Genomic DNA, 15,378 nt, shown 5'->3' on the forward strand with positions numbered 1-15,378 from the left:
GTAGCCGGGCATGTTCGACCCTGTTCCTGCCCGCTGGCATCGCTTATTCATTATAAACTATCTACTAAACATCCTCTGTATATGACATCCACATACGCCTATCTACGTCCAACTCCAACTCCAACTCCCTCACATGGCCACCGCCTCCTAAATGCCCGTTAAATCTCTGGTAAATCGACGACATTGCCATACTAGCCGCCCCATTTACGTACGTACTCGTTATCCAAACCAGATCAGGGACCGCCCATCCCCATTCCAACGCGCTGTTGCATCTGTTGCATCGACGACGTCGCCGTGGGAGTTGACCCGTAAAAGCCCGGTCCTCCAGGACCTCCATGTCCGCTCGGTCCTGGTCCTCCCGGTCCCATCATCCCAGGGTTCGTTCCCGTCCTCTCTCTCATCCTCCGGCCCTCCATCAGCCCCCTCAACCCTCTCTTCTGCAGACCAATCACACTACTCAATTCTCCAGACCAGATCTCGCCTCCTCGTTCTCTCTCATGCTCTCCCATATCTGACCACTCACTTCCACTCACGCTGTTCGTAGCGCTCAACTCCTCGCTAGGTGGCCTCCTGTCCTGCTGAAGCCCGGCCGTGTTAATATGCAACGCCGTCGTCCTTGCAGCGAGGCTACCGCCGCCAGCACCATACTCACTGCCGTTAGCTGAAGGTGGCATCGACCCAATCGGACTGGCCAGACCATCCAGGTCGGCAGGCGGGAAGAAGTTGGGGTTGAGGGTACCATCAATGCCACGTCCGCCTCCAGCCGCCATGGCAGTGGCATTGAAGACTGCGGCTGCGTTTCGGCTGTCGAGCAGGTTATGCAGCCGCTCAACCACCGCCTCAAGGAGACCATCCACCCGGTACGGCCGCGCTATTTGGAGAAGACTGCAGAGAATCTGTGGAGTGCACAACGGTGAGGTAGGCTGGGGGAGGTTGGAGGTATAGAGGAAGTGGAGAAGTGCTTGGATGGTGAGGAAGGTGTGCGGTAGGTAGAGGCATCGTGGCCGGTTGTTAGGCGCAAGAGTACGCGGTGTTGGTGCACTGTTGAGTGCGGCAGCGTCTACACCCGTTGGTGACATGATGCTTCCCGCGATGGATGTAGCGGCAGTACTGGGCGGCTTCCCAGTGGAGCTACCACCCGAGTATACCGACATGTTGCTCTCCATCGTACTCCTGTTTCCGGGCGTGGGTGTCATGTTGGAACTGCGGCCCATACCAGAAGACGCCGAAATCGAGTTAGACCTCAGTGTCATGACGTCGCTACCGTCCTGGCATGCTGTCCCTTCCCGGAGGAGCTGGACAAAATACGGACCCCATCGCCTGGCCACGATTCTAGAGTTGACAGGGATCCGTTCGCCTCCTATGCAAAGAATGTCCATATCCGCCAACTCCCGCATCGTGAGCGCCTTCTCTCCGAGCTCCTCAGCAGCGCGGCTGTGTTGTCTACCGCCGGCAGTAAAGCCCGCCTTACGGGCTAGACTCAAACCAGGACCGGTAAAAGGACTACTGGCGCTGACGAAGCCGCTCATGGGCGCCGTTTTCCTTGGGTTATCGTAGAAACCAAAAGCCTCCAGCTCTACCATGCAGACATTGCTGAAGTTGATGCGCCGATGGTTGTAATCATCCACAAGACTTCTCTTTCGGTGTCCCAAGACGACGAAAGTGTTCCTCCTGTTCCACAGCACGCCTCGGTTCCAACTTCCCTGGCTGAAAACAGCGCCTCCGGCATCGATCCTACTCCAGCTTAGGTTCCGAAGATCCAATGCCCAGAGTGCATACTCCTGCTTCGATGAGGTGAGATAGGTACCACTAACGACGAAATAGTGATCAATGATGCCTCCGTTGGGGAATCGCAACCCCGGCGGACTGTATTGCTCTTTCATGGTCGTTTCAACAAGTGTTCCATCGCTCGATCTTACCTGCAACTCCAGCTTGACATCGAGAAAGTTGTAGTTGCTGTAAATCAGCATGCTCGATCCGGCATCTTTGGCCTCCTGGGTAGAAGCCGCCGGGTCCTGCCGTCCATTAACAGGGTGTGGCTTGCCGATCTTTGCCACGAGAGATGGCGGCAGGGGAGCAACCACACTTCTATACGCACCACAGCTCTTGCCAAGCTGTTCGGTTGAAACCCACTTGAGGCTTCGCAGGTTAAAAACACTGATCTGCTCGATGTAGTGATTCGCGGCATCTTGGCCTCCTATAACCACCATTTCTGCACCGCCAGTCCCATCAATGTTGATTCCAATGCGCCCTTCATTGGGATTCCCCGATGAGGGATTATGCTGAAGCGCTGAGAAGGGGGCTCTGTGGGACGCAAAAGCGGCTGACGAAGGGAGGATGCATGCGCAATGAGCATACCGTCCCTGGGGAGCATCTTGTGTCTGAACATAAGCCCACTTCCTTGACTGCGCGTCGTAAATGTATATATCCGACATGACCTTGACCTCGGGCTGTTGGTCCTGCGTTATTGTGTTTTGGTTTGATATCGGGGACATACCACCATAACAAACAAGCTTCGTATCGCCGAGAGCGCACATGGAATGGAAATATCGAGGTGGGGGAACGTCGCCGGATGTCTCGATTTTGGACCAGTGTCGCCGGATGAGGTCCAGCTCGTACAAGTCAGCCGTTAGCGGCGCCGGCTTGCTTCTCGACAGTATCCTTCCACCAAACACGAATAGTTTGTCTCCCAAAACCGTTGTTGTAGCTCCAACCAGAGGCGGAGGCTCTCTGCCCGTTGTCCGGTGCACATTGCACATCAAACCCGACAGATGCTGTGATGGCGAGGGCATTGGTTGCGGTCCACCACCACCCGCTGCCTGTGGTCTCCCTTGGCCGCCATTGGGGGAGGGGCCGGCGGACATTGGCCCATTACTCCTCGGCGTCAAGTTTTCATGGCGTCCATCTCCTGCTTCTGATCTATGCACACTGGCGAAGCTGCTCTGACTGCTGCTCATGCTGACATCCTGGCGTGAGGTATCCTGTGATCTCATATACATGCCGCCACCTCCCATCTCCATTGATGATGACGAATCCATGGTGCTCGGTCGGCTAGAGTCCGCCCAGCTTTCTTCTGTGTCCACAATGGTCTCTAGCGGCTGCTGCGTGAGCTGAGGGAACGACGTAGGCGTTGATGGGCTCGTTGGCGAGAGTGTTGGTGGGGGAGGTTCCGGTAAAGACTTTGCAAGACTGTTTTGAAGACTCAGGGTCCGTGCATGTTGCGCCTTGAATGGGTTTGGAGATTTTATATTTATCGGAGACGATATAGGCGGTCGCTCTGCGGTGGGAATGTAGGGCTCAGAAGGCCGTCGTAGACCGAGCTGTGAAGGTTGGCGCGTGAGCCTCGCAAAGTCGTCTCGACCGGGAGTGATCTTCTTGATGCCGCGGAAAGCTGAAGACAAGAATTCGGACGGGGTCCTCGCAGGGGAACGAGAGGCCGGTTCCTCGGATTCGGAGTCGGAGAAGCGACTGGTGTCGAAGGCACTCGGTGGCTGCTGGCCTGAAGTCGGCGATGTCAGTCCAAAGCCCGCCATGTCGACAGTTGCTGCGCCCGCAGCGCAAAACTATCTGTGTAAGAAGGCTCTTGAGGGTAAAACAAGTGACAAGACATGGGCATAGTCACAGGAAGTCAAGGGAAGGAAAAGAGCATGTGAAAGAACAGAGAAGTATGTAGGGCGACGGCACAACAAAAGGGATAAAAAAGGTGAAGAGCGAGCCAAGATCCAGTCACTCAGCTGGCAAATGACAAACACGGGTCCGACCTTCACAAAGAAGGGGAGGAAGGAAAATTCCAGGATTGGTTGGGTCCGCCGTTGAGGCACAGACAGGAGTCAATGCCGGGACAATGGATCAAGGTGAGCAATGGCTATCCCGGGAGCATTGACACCTTGGACCGTTGGACGCGGAGCCCAGGGGCTACTATGTAGACACACCGGCTGTCCCGAGTAAGTTCCAACAGCTCTCCAGCCAGTCCACGGTCTTTGCCAGAAACCGAGCAGCGATGTTCCCTACCAGCTCGAAAAGGTAGGCGACGGGAACAGCGAAGAAGGGAATATTGGCTGGCCGATCTGAAGCAGAAACCCAAACATGTTGTGGGGAGTAGCGACACCGACGGTGGGAACACTCGGAGATGCCCCGAGTATCAGGAACGTCAACCCATCACAGGAAGGGCGGCGTGAATCATGGGAAACTGCGTAATGACACAGGGCAGAAATTGAAAGACAAAGACGAGATGGACCATATGGAAACGGTGTCACCGCGTGGTATGGGCAAGCATCATGATGGGCGACAAGAGAAAAAGAGAGAGGGATCAGGGGCCGAAGGAAGGACAGATTTGAGTGGGAAATGGGCAATGCGCAGCGTACCTGATCAGACGGTCGCAAACGTAGCAAGAAGGCGACAGTTGTACCGTGGACTGTTCTGCCGTGCCGGATTGTAATAATTAGGATGAATCGATGTTGCGATCGAGTTAATGCTTTAATTTCCGATCTGAAGTATTCTTTCGAAGTCGTCGTCCAGGGCTTTCGTCGAGCGTATATAATGGGTCGCGGGGTTGACGTGCAGGCGACCGTGGTAGGTGGACGAGGAGATGGGATGGACTGGCGGGTCAGGCGAGACAGACAACGGACGAGAGTCGAAGAGGGATGAAAAACGGATTGTGATGGAATGATCGATACGTCGTTTGGCAGTCGAAGTCGTCGGTGCAGAAACAGCACCGGTGTGCAGGTACAGTTGCAGGGTGTGCCGCACGGACTCGGCGTTCGTCGCTTGGATCGTATTCAAAGCAGAAGACGGCCGGGGGAGGTACCTCTGCACTATAGACCCGGGATCTCGAACTTGCGGGCGCGGTTTGATTTGTGTGCGCGCGTGTCTAATTGTTCGTAGGGGATAATATAGGGTGCGGCGGTCACTCGCCGTTGTGGTGTGTAGAAAAAAGGAAGAGAAAATGAAGTGGACCAAGTCGGACAGTAGAGGTAGACAAGAAATTGGGAAATGGGGTTGCTTCTTTGCTACACCTTTCCTCTTTGATAGTCCCCTGCGCGGGTGACCACTTTTGAAGAGTCGCTGAACTAAACACCCTTCAAAGAAAATCACATTTTGTGTTATCAGCTTTGTTAATGGTTGCCTCTACCAAATCTCCTCTCAACAGCGTAAAAAAGGAGAATACAAGATAGAGAGACTTTTAAAACCGTGGGTAACACTCTTCTTCGACTCAGCAGTCTCTTCTCAACCCCCAACACCCACCAAATGGTGGATTCGATGCTGCAACATTCGACAAAGAGAGCCGCACGGATCAGATGGTCCTTGACAAATGGCAGCGAATCGTCCGCCTTCGAGAAGCAATGCCAAGAATTTGCGCAGGGACTCACTCGGGAGAGGGGATCCACTCTCACAGCACTTGAAAGTGGAAGTTCACGTTCTTTGTCGAAGCACCGACCTGTTTTCTCTTTTCTTCAAGTCCGCAACCGCAAAAGGCCGGGCAGCAAAGAACACATCGGTCATTCCTCTATCTACCCTTTCTCCGTCAGCTTTCATGCTCCCGTCTTTTTATTTTCTTCGTTAACGCATAACACACCTACCTATGTACTGCTTCCCCTTTTAACAGACAACCGTTAACTATCTAATCCACGGCCATCCCACCCAGTTTCCGGTTTCCAACCTCGAATGATCCCTACCGTTATCTCGTGGCCGACAAGGTTCACAGTTTCACTCGTTCATTCCGGCTGGCCGGCTGGACACACCTCCCCTTTTTGGGATACGAAACACCGAGAAACGAAACAGTCAACAGCCAACCAAAGGTCATCTAAAAGAAACAAACTGCGCCCGCGCGCTTGCTATACCTATCCTTTTTCAGAGTGCGAAATTGTCATGTCCATGTTGGACTTCCCCTCTATGCGCCGGGTAAGCGCATACCACCCCGACTGTGTTTTTAGGAGACGCCGCGGCAGCGGCTGTGCAAAAACGATCATTCTTCCCGCATGGCGGCAGCATTTGGTGACCAGGCCCCCTTTCACATGGTGTCTTATGTTCCAAAAGCAAGGACGTCCCATTGTGTGGCCTTGGACATGTACCTACCAGGGCTCGTATGGACGTCTCATACAGGTAATGTTCTTACAATAGTAGGTAGGTAGTACACAGATATAAGATGTAGGTCCCGCCTCGACTTCTTCGACCTTTGCACCGCGATAACAGTTCGGTAGCCAATGTGCTAGGACATGACCAACAAGTCAGCAGCGTGCGAGACCATGTGAATCAGTGAGATAAACGTCCTTGTTCAGAATTAATAGCCACGGAAGCAGTCGACTGTTCCAACGATTGGGATCGGTCATTGTTCGAGTCATTCATTCATCTTATTTTGTTTGTGACTACGCTTGAAAAAAGAAAAGACATCGTCCAACGCCGATCCCAAACCAAGCCTCCCAGAACCACATACTTTCTTTAGAAACCCACATCTTCCACTACCACACACACACACACTTAAGCGTCCTTGGGAAGGGGAGTGAAGCGAAGATAAGGCTTGACGGCCTTGAGGTTGGGGAAGAGACGAGTGGCTTCCTCGCCCTTGATGGAGGGGTGGACGATAACGTCATCACCGGGGACCCAGTTGATGGGGGTGGTGACCTTGTGCTTGTCGCCGGTCTGGAGGGAGTCGACGATGCGGAGGATCTCGGCCGAGTTGCGACCGGTGGAGGCGGGGTAGGAGAGGATGGTGCGGATGGTCTTCTTGGGGTCGATGATGAAGACGGAGCGGATGGTGAAAGCGATGCCCTTCTCGTCGACGTTGGTGGTGTCCTGGTAGTCGATCCTGTAGAGCAAAATGTGTGTTAGCGATTCGATGCCTCCTGCTGCTTTTCCTCTTCCCACGAGTCCCAATGGAAATGTCGTTAGTGGTGGTAGTAATAGTAGTAGTGAGCTTACATGTCGTAAAGGTAGGCAACCTTGCGCTCCTTGTCGGCAATGATGGGGAAGTCGACCTGGGAGCCGGTGACATCCTTGATGTCGTTGATCCAGCCCTCGTGGGAGCCGAGGGTGTTGGCAGAGAGACCGATCAGCTTGACGCCGCGCTTCTTGAACTCGGGCTCAAGGCGGGCCATCTCGCCGAGCTCGGTGGTGCAGACGGGAGTGTAGTCCTCGGGGTGGGAGAAGAGGATGACCCAGCTGTCGCCAATGAACTGGTGGAAGTCAATGGGACCCTTGGTGGTGTCAGCCTGGAAGTTGGGGGCAATAGAGCCCAGGCGGAGGCTGCATCAGGAGCATCAGGTCAGTCGAACGTTCATCTCCGCAGAAGGAGCTCGCGGATAACGATGGCGTAGGGGGAGGGAACTCAAGGACTTACGGAGCGTTGCGGTCGGTGGAGGCCATTGTGAATGATGTTGTGTGGTTGGGAAAAAGAGGAATGGGTATCTCGGAGAAACGGCAGAAACAGTTGAAAGAAGAGAGAAAGCTGAAAGGGAAATCAGAACATGGGAGGACTGTGATGAGGGGCAGCAGCGGAGGTATTTAAAACCGTCTTGTTCCTCTGGGAGCGAGCTTGACTAATCCCTACGAGTAGTCCGCGCCATGTATTGTACACTACACCCGCAGAGGTACCTACATATTTTAGTTTCGGGATTCTATTACACCCCAAAATGTCCATTTCTGGTCATGGATGGGCATGGGCTGTGTTTAGTCTTGAAGCTACTGGGGATTCTAGATCAGCCGTATTGTATGTATACGTACTGAGCTGATGAGGTACATGTTCTCGATGTGGCTTCGTGGTAGCACATATGGGCAGCTTTCTTCCTCTCCTTTCTTAATCTACGTAACGAGGGAACTCATCGAGGTTCTCACGAATTCGCTTGGTTCCACCGTGATAGCTCATCAGTCAGGATACCCCTCGTCTCTTTCATCTGCATCCATATGCTCCCCGAAGCTTACATGTGGTGGTCCCCGCGGGACTCGACTCTGCTGCCATTCCATTTTCCTTCCCACCACATGTACTATACACCATCCCAAATTCAATAATTCGGAGTGTGTCTTTGCTTGTGTTGTCTCACACAATATCGCACACCTCCATGGCATGACATTCAACTTTTACCCTTTTGGGCACTTTTTGAGCTCCAAAAACGCGGGGTGAGTTTGGCCCCTCCAGACTCCAGAGAGAAAGACGAGGGGCAATCGCTCCATCTTTCGGCTTGGCGGCTCATTGCGCAATCATCTGCATCTCTCATTGGACGCCAATGACCAGCTATAACAATTATGTCATTTGGTGCTCGTTCGCGCAACGGTCCCAATCCGTGTAATAGTATGTGGGGGGCCGCCGCCTTATGAATGAATGAATAGAAAATCAGCGGGTTTCGGAGTTGCGGACTCCTTTTCAATGAAATGAGCAACTTGCTTCGAACCTTAAGGTGAGCGATAACGTCCACGGTGTTGCCCTTTTATATCGAACTTATTCTGAAAGAGGATGACGGCCGAATTGCAACCTGCTTTTCTTTTGGTGAGTCTGGCCCTCTCGAAGCTCTCCGTGGCACCAGTGCTCCGTCCAGCGGCGGGAAAGCATGCATCCGCATATGCGGAGGCCGACAGCCGGACACAACAAGGGTGTCCGATGGTGTGCCCATGTCCAAGGAGCCCAAGTCGCCGGGTGTCGGGGTCGACGGCGAGCTCGACATCAAGTGGAGAAAACATGGTTAGGGAAGACGGCGCTTCCAGCTGCATCGTCTCGCCTTGGCAACACTACAAGTCCGATTTGAAGGCCGACTGATCTCGGCCACGGGGTCACCATCATTATTTGCATCTTCCTATTTCTACCGGCTATTGCCTACCAAAAATCCATATATAAGTATACGGACGGTGAATAATCGGTGATCACGGCAGTCATCTACACGCGCTACCGCCGGAGTCCCGATTAATCCCGGCTGTGGTGAATGATCGTTTCGGATCCGAAATATAAGCGGCACCGGAGCTTTGACATAAGTGATGATCTTGTTGGCGATGAGGAACGAGGATGCCCAAAGCGGGATGAGGATATCACGAAATGGCATCGAATGTCTCACAGCGTTTGGTCATGTATGTGTATGCTGACAACCGGCCCACGACGAGGTGGTGGGAGGGAGTAAATTTCCATGACAATTAATAACGTAGCCAGAAATCTGGGCTATTTTCGTTTAACTTCAACACGTTTCGTACCTATTTCCAAGCGTGCGCCAAACCCGACGCCAGCCCAACTCAAAGCTTCACATTACCTCCATTCAGCTCCTTCCAATCCGCCACGCCAAACCTGACGTATGAACCGTTCCTGAGCCAGAACACTTCGTCCTCGCCCACCTTCGACGGGTCCACACCCTCGCTCCGTAGGTTGTGTTTTTGCTGCTTATTCGTACCTGTCGTCTGGAGGCCTCCTTCAGGCACTACACGGATGAACAGAGGCAACGCGTACTTGGGAAGCCCCCTCTTGACGTGCTCGGCAAGACTCTTGAGGGTGTCGTCGGTTGGCCTAGGTGCTCTAGCCTCCTCGCCGCTCGTCTGCACCAAGCCCGACGGCTTCAAAACCACGGCGGCACAGCCAGCGCGGCCCTCGTGGCTAGGCACCTGGACACCGTAGACATTGCATTCGAGAACCGCGGGATGCAAACCAACTACCTGGGCAACCTCGGCAGTCGACACGTTCTCGCTCTTCCACCGGAAAGTGTCGCCGATGCGGTCGCTGAAGTAAACCCGGTTCTCGTTATCCCAGCGCAACACATCACCGGTACGAAACCAGGCATCACCCTTGCTGAACACATCCCTCATCACCTTCTTCGATGTCGATTCCGTGTCGCCATAGTAGCCCTGGAAACGAGAGTTGATATCGCCAGGCGGTAAACTGAAGAGAAGCTCGCCCGGCTCTCCGCGGCGTGCTCGGGTACAAAACCCGGTTTTGGGGTCTCTGTGAGGAAGCTCGGTTTCGTGGTCCACCTCGACAATGGCAACGCTTCTTCCGAGGATAAGGTTGTAGAGACTACCACTCCGCCCCACTGCACCCATGCTGAAGTCGTTCCGGCTCTTGTTCCATGTTGCAAAGGTGCCTTCGGTCGCGCCATAGAATTCGGCAATCGTCTCGATGCCGAAGCGCTCCTTGAATCGATTCCATACATCCGGTCGCAGTCCGTTTCCGAAGGCAGCGCGAACTTTGTGTTTGCGGTCGAGGTCTTCGCCAGTAACGGGATCGACGTTGGGAGGCGCCGATAGGAGGTACCTGCATGTCTCTCCCACGTACTGGATAATCGTGGCATCGTGTTTCCGAACATCCTTCCAGAATCCGGAAGTGGAAAATTTGCGGCTCATGGCAAAGGTAGCTCCTGCCGCAAGTGTATGGGCGAAGCCCAACAGCATGGCTGTGCTGTGGTAAAGAGGCATAGCCTGAAAAGAAGAAGCGTGAGTTGAAGCGATCTGGGAACTCTTTGGGAGAGTCTTACCGTATAGTACACGTCGTTCACTTGGGTGCCGAGCCATCGGAAGGTGAAATTGGCAACAGTGGCGGCCTTGGCCCATGAGATGATGGCAGCTTTGGGCAAACCTGTCGTACCGCTGGTGTAGATGAGCATCGCCATGTCTTCGTCCTTGAATCCGCTTCTCAGTTCATCCGGAGGGCGAACATTGTCCATGGCCAGCATCTCTTGTTCTATCTCTGGCGTTACCACCTCAAAATTGACCCCCTCTAGCCCCGACCTGACTTCCTCGGTGACATTGCTAGCAACAACTGGGTCGACCAGGACCAACCGCGCCGTTGACTTCTTTACGCAATGGACAAGCGGGTTGCCGGTAAGGTTGTGATTCAGCAGCGCTGGTGACGCTCCAATGGCCCATGTAGCAAGAAAGAGGAAGATGAAGGTATCGGTGTTCTGGAAATCCAAGCCAACGAGGTCGCCCCTCCTGACGCCGCGCCTATCCCTGAGCCAGTTGGCGTACCGCAAGACTGTGTCGTAAGCCTGTGCATACGTATAAGCCCGGTCCTCGAAGCGAAGGAACACTCTGTTTTCGGAGGACTTGGCGGTTGCGAGGTTCTCGAGTTGGTAGAAGAGATTCACACGGTCCCGGTAGCGCTTCCACGCACCGCCCAGGACGGTAGGAATGATGGCCCTGAGTAGTTCCAGATCGTAGTAAGCGAGGAATCGAGCATTCGCGTAAGCAGCGACAGCAGCGACCGCGGGAACGGTAACCTGTAGGGGTACTGCGGAACAGATTCCGGGATTGTCAGCGAGCTCTATGCGGGTATGCGGCTCATGAGCCAACACTTGACATCTAGAAGCACGTTTAAGGTGTATGTCAAACTGTGGTGTGGACTTGAACTTACATGGAGCCATCTCGGCGGAAGACACGGATGGTGCAAAGACGATAAGTCGAAGATAAGCACCTTGGGTATATGTGGTGCCCCTTGCAGGACAATTAATGCAAAACGAAAGCAAGAAGAGAGTTGTAAAAGTTGGAGATCAGAAGACGGTGGATGGGTACTTTAAAGGCTTCACTTGAGGTGTACAGTGCAACACCAGTTGTTGGTTGGTGGAATTAAGCTCAAGACAAGATGAGATGGTCAGTTTGAAAGGGGCCTTGCCATGGCCTTTTTGATCAGGGACAACGGTGAACACTGGCGGAGCTTTAAACATGAATGACAGGCTGCCCCCCTGGCAACCCCACGACTGCAGGGTCCCGTGTCTTTGCATTCGTTTTGGGCTTCTGACTAGAGCTGGGATTGCTAGCCTCTTGATCTTGGATCTTCGCATACAATTCCGACGGGGTGAGAAACGGTCCAAACGGGAATTCAGGGTATCGTCTACATACCGCCCCGGGGACTCGGACCCGCCCGCCTGCAATGGAAGGACGACGTCGAGCATCCGTCTCTCCCGTCGACGACATGCAGTGTGTCTTTTTGTGTTGATATGGGGCGCTGGAGTACGTGAGGAACGTGGAATCACAGGCCAGCTGGACAACAGAAAGGGCCACGAGCCAGTCGCAAACCTACCATGGAAGGCCGGTCCGCCGATTCGGTATTGTGTTTTGTTGCAGATGCCACCTTGTGGATGCTGTCCGATGATCACAGGTCTTTGTGTGCCTCGGCTTCGGGAGTCTTTTTCGTCACTGCACCACCACCTGCAGCATTGGCACTTGGCCAGAGATGCTGGCTTGATATTGAATGATTCGTCAGGGATAACGAGTCTGACCACCTGCCCACCCACCCCTTCGAAGAATTCAGGAGGCGGCCAAACATGGAAATCCGGCCAAGCAGACTTTTGGAGACGTCGTGGTTGCCAGCAATGCCAGGTGATACCGATGTGTAAATGTACATGACGGCGTAGGCGAGCTGGGCGGGGTGCAGTAGCGCATACTAAACCGAAGCCCCATCAAGACGGATCAAGAAGGCCGAGAGGTATGTACCATCAAGGGATGGAGGGCGAGGAAAGGCCAGCGCGTAAAGGACGTTTTGCTGTGAGCATGAAGCAATTCCAACAGTCTGTTCCAAGTCTGCTGGTAGCCGATATTGACCGAGTCGGTGGCCTGGTCGGGTCAGGTATGGTATTTTTCTCTTTTTCTGGTGTAACCATCCACAGCAGCACGACAATCCACGTTCGGCAGGTGAAGACGGTGTAAGACGAGAAAAAGGCACAGAAAAGGAGGAGATGTTTAGTTTCGCAAAAAAAGGAGTTTTCTCATGAGCTTCTATCAAGGAAATGCGCTTCGCAAGTGGTGCTTCCTCATGCCGGTTGTTTTTCAAAGAAAGAAGGGGAGTTAAAAGAATGAATTTAGAAATGAAGTTGACGGGAGAATCCAAACTGGAACACGGTGGCGGATGGAAGCCTCAAGAGAGTGCATCACCTGCAGTGGACTCCAGCCGTAGAGGTGCCCAAAGTGTACATTCTGCGGGAACCTCAGCAGCCGTGTGATTGGACAATTGAAATTCAATTCTTATCGATAAACAAAAGGAACACTTAAGATGAAAGTGGAGGCAGGTACGTACCTGATCTCCACGTGCATCAACCGCTAGCCGCTTCGGACAAGCCATCCACTGGAGAGTCGCGGTTGGTGGTCGCCAGTGCGCTGCGGCGCCGTGTCCAATGCTCGAGGTCATCCAAAAAGACACTTCGATGTCGGTTGTTTGATGCTGCCAGGCACAGCAGGACTTTCGAACAACCTGGTAAACCTATGGACTTTGGCAAATAGGCTCAACTCGACATTGCCATGTCTGCCCAAAGACCAACCGGCCATGGCGCAGCTGGCGACGACACTCTGTCCTCCAAGACTCAGACGGCGACCATGACATCGACGACGGCCATGGCCACTCCGTTCCCACCGTCGACAGCAGAGCAACCATCGACCCGAAAGGAACCACCTCCCGAAAAACTATGCGATATTCGCAGACGCATATGGGTTATAGGCTCGTTCTGGTTGATCGTCCTGCTCTTGGGATTGCCAATATGGTGGAAGACGACTACCATCCACCGAGCTAATCTTCCCCTGAAGGAGATGCTCGACTGGGCTGATGGCAAGGTACGCACGCAATCATTGGAGAAGACCACCCGACGGGCACGTCTAGAGCTCGGAACTTGGCATCGCTAATCCGTAGTTCGCTCTGTATATAGGCATGTCGTCCTGTCTTTCCCCTGCGCATCTCAATACAAGCCAACTCGCTCCAGGAGCACGAGGCTCAGAACCTCCTCCGTCTCACCCAACACGCCCTCGATGACCTTAACGATTTCTCGGGGCACCACTTGCGCCTGCAACTTTCCGCGCCCGCCGCAGCACAGAAACTAAATGACGAATCCAACGCGGCTCTCACGATACGTCTTCTTCCTGGCGAGGCCGTGACAGCAACACTCGATCCTTACGAGCCGGTCCTAGATATCACATATCCACCGAATGCTGCGCCCTCGGCAACATCAGCTTCGTCATCGCTAGCGACCTACGTGGCCGGCCAGCTACGATCTACTTTTGCCGAGGAGCAAGCCATTATATCCTACCTGCTCTCTAGCAACTCGATACCGACCGATTACCGGCCTCAGGGCTTGACCCCAGAAGCGGTCGAATCACTTGCCAAGCGGACCACACGATCACTCAAGTATGCGCCGACATACCACCTCACCTTTTCTCTGTTCACTAGCGGACCGCTTCCAAGCAGCTGGGACATTGAAGCCGCGATTCAAGACTACATGAAACCCGTGCTCGATCTGCTCTCGCCCATCCATAACTTTACGATTGATACCCAGGTGCAGCTCTACGCATCCCCTGGAGTGCAGAACCAGGCACTTGGCAAGGATGACCTCTCGTCCTTCATCAACGCCGCTGAATGGCCTCTTTCTCCCTCCATCGGCGGTGCACCAACGGTGAACTTCATTGTGTTCGTTGGCAACCAGACCATTGCGCTGCCCTCCCAGAATGGCCAGGACTCAACCGAGGGCGGCTTGACCACTTCCCAGTCATGGCTGATCCCACAATGGGGCACCGTTTACTTGCTTTCCCTTCCCCATGATACGGCTCACGTGTCTGTCGATGCCCTGAAGCAGCCTTTGTTGACCTTTACATCCCACCTCTTGTCCCTTACCGGGACCCCAAACTCTGGTTCCCTCCCGCTGCGCCTGTCTACGCTGTCCCGTATCCGCTCGGCAGACCTACTTCTCCGGGCCTCGTCTACCCTCGGTTCCTTGGCTCGTCTTGCCTTGGCACTCAAGTCCATTTCAATCCCTAGCAGTGTCGCGGATGGTGTCTCCAAGACCATTTATCATCTGCGCCAAGCTTGCGAGACCCTGGGCGAAGCCGAGGGCTTGGAGCATGCCAGAATCGCCGAGGCCGAGGCTGAGCGGGCCTTCTTCGAGAAGAGCATGGTTGGCCAGCTGTATTTCCCGGATGAGCACAAGGTCGCCGTATATCTTCCTTTGCTTGGACCTGTGGCTGTGCCCTTGGTCATGGGAATGTTGAACGAGTTGAAGGCTTGGAGGAAGAGGAGAAAGGAGGCAGCAGAGAAAGGGAAGGAGAAGAAGAAGGAGTGAGATACCCTATGTTCGTGTATCGAAGAAAACAAAAGCATTGCATGAGGGTAGCCACTGGGCCCCAGGTATGGAACAATAAGGGATGTGGTTCAAGTTCGAGATACATATTTAAATCCCGTCAGGGAGAAGCCTCTTCACTATTATTATTCATTGTCATTATCATCCAGCAACTGGTTTTGGTTGAGAAGTCCGCTACTCAGAGATACACTGAGCCTTGAATTTGCGGCCTGGTATATGTTGGAGGTCGATCGACCCTGACAAGCACTTGGTCTTCTGGATATCCTCATCTGCCAATATATAGTCTTGGCAATGTCGTTCCATGACATTGCTGTAGGCTGGAGACAAAGCAACACCATATGAGACGTTCGAGACACCA

General features: G+C 53.7%; 4 protein-coding genes across 4 annotated transcripts; 1 reads left to right on the forward strand and 3 right to left on the reverse strand.

The window, feature by feature from the left end:
* Positions 1–3: 3 nt before the first annotated feature.
* On the reverse strand, positions 4–5,013 carry SMAC4_07436 (uncharacterized protein). Its single transcript, XM_066090627.1, has 2 exons — positions 4,365–5,013; positions 4–3,499 (listed from the first exon to the last, which is right to left on the reverse strand). Exon 2 carries the CDS (start codon positions 3,036–3,038, stop codon positions 234–236), a length of 2,805 nt encoding a protein of 934 aa, XP_065947483.1. The 5' UTR covers positions 3,039–3,499; positions 4,365–5,013; the 3' UTR covers positions 4–233.
* Positions 5,014–5,326: 313 nt separating this feature from the next.
* SMAC4_07435 (uncharacterized protein) lies at positions 5,327–7,613 on the reverse strand. Its single transcript, XM_003345098.2, has 3 exons — positions 7,337–7,613; positions 6,919–7,242; positions 5,327–6,805 (listed from the first exon to the last, which is right to left on the reverse strand). Exons 1-3 carry the CDS (start codon positions 7,360–7,362, stop codon positions 6,478–6,480), a joined length of 678 nt encoding a protein of 225 aa, XP_003345146.1. The 5' UTR covers positions 7,363–7,613; the 3' UTR covers positions 5,327–6,477.
* A 1,456-nt stretch (positions 7,614–9,069) lies between these two features.
* On the reverse strand, positions 9,070–12,143 carry SMAC4_07434 (uncharacterized protein). Its single transcript, XM_003345097.2, has 3 exons — positions 11,318–12,143; positions 10,440–11,194; positions 9,070–10,383 (listed from the first exon to the last, which is right to left on the reverse strand). Exons 1-3 carry the CDS (start codon positions 11,325–11,327, stop codon positions 9,211–9,213), a joined length of 1,938 nt encoding a protein of 645 aa, XP_003345145.1. The 5' UTR covers positions 11,328–12,143; the 3' UTR covers positions 9,070–9,210.
* Positions 12,144–13,066: 923 nt separating this feature from the next.
* On the forward strand, positions 13,067–15,308 carry SMAC4_07433 (uncharacterized protein). Its single transcript, XM_003345096.2, has 2 exons — positions 13,067–13,506; positions 13,599–15,308. Exons 1-2 carry the CDS (start codon positions 13,198–13,200, stop codon positions 15,000–15,002), a joined length of 1,713 nt encoding a protein of 570 aa, XP_003345144.1. The 5' UTR covers positions 13,067–13,197; the 3' UTR covers positions 15,003–15,308.
* Positions 15,309–15,378: the final 70 nt, after the last annotated feature.

Source organism: Sordaria macrospora, chromosome 6 (assembly GCF_033870435.1).
Source record: "Sordaria macrospora chromosome 6, complete sequence".
Taxonomy (NCBI): Eukaryota; Fungi; Ascomycota; class Sordariomycetes; order Sordariales; family Sordariaceae; genus Sordaria; species Sordaria macrospora.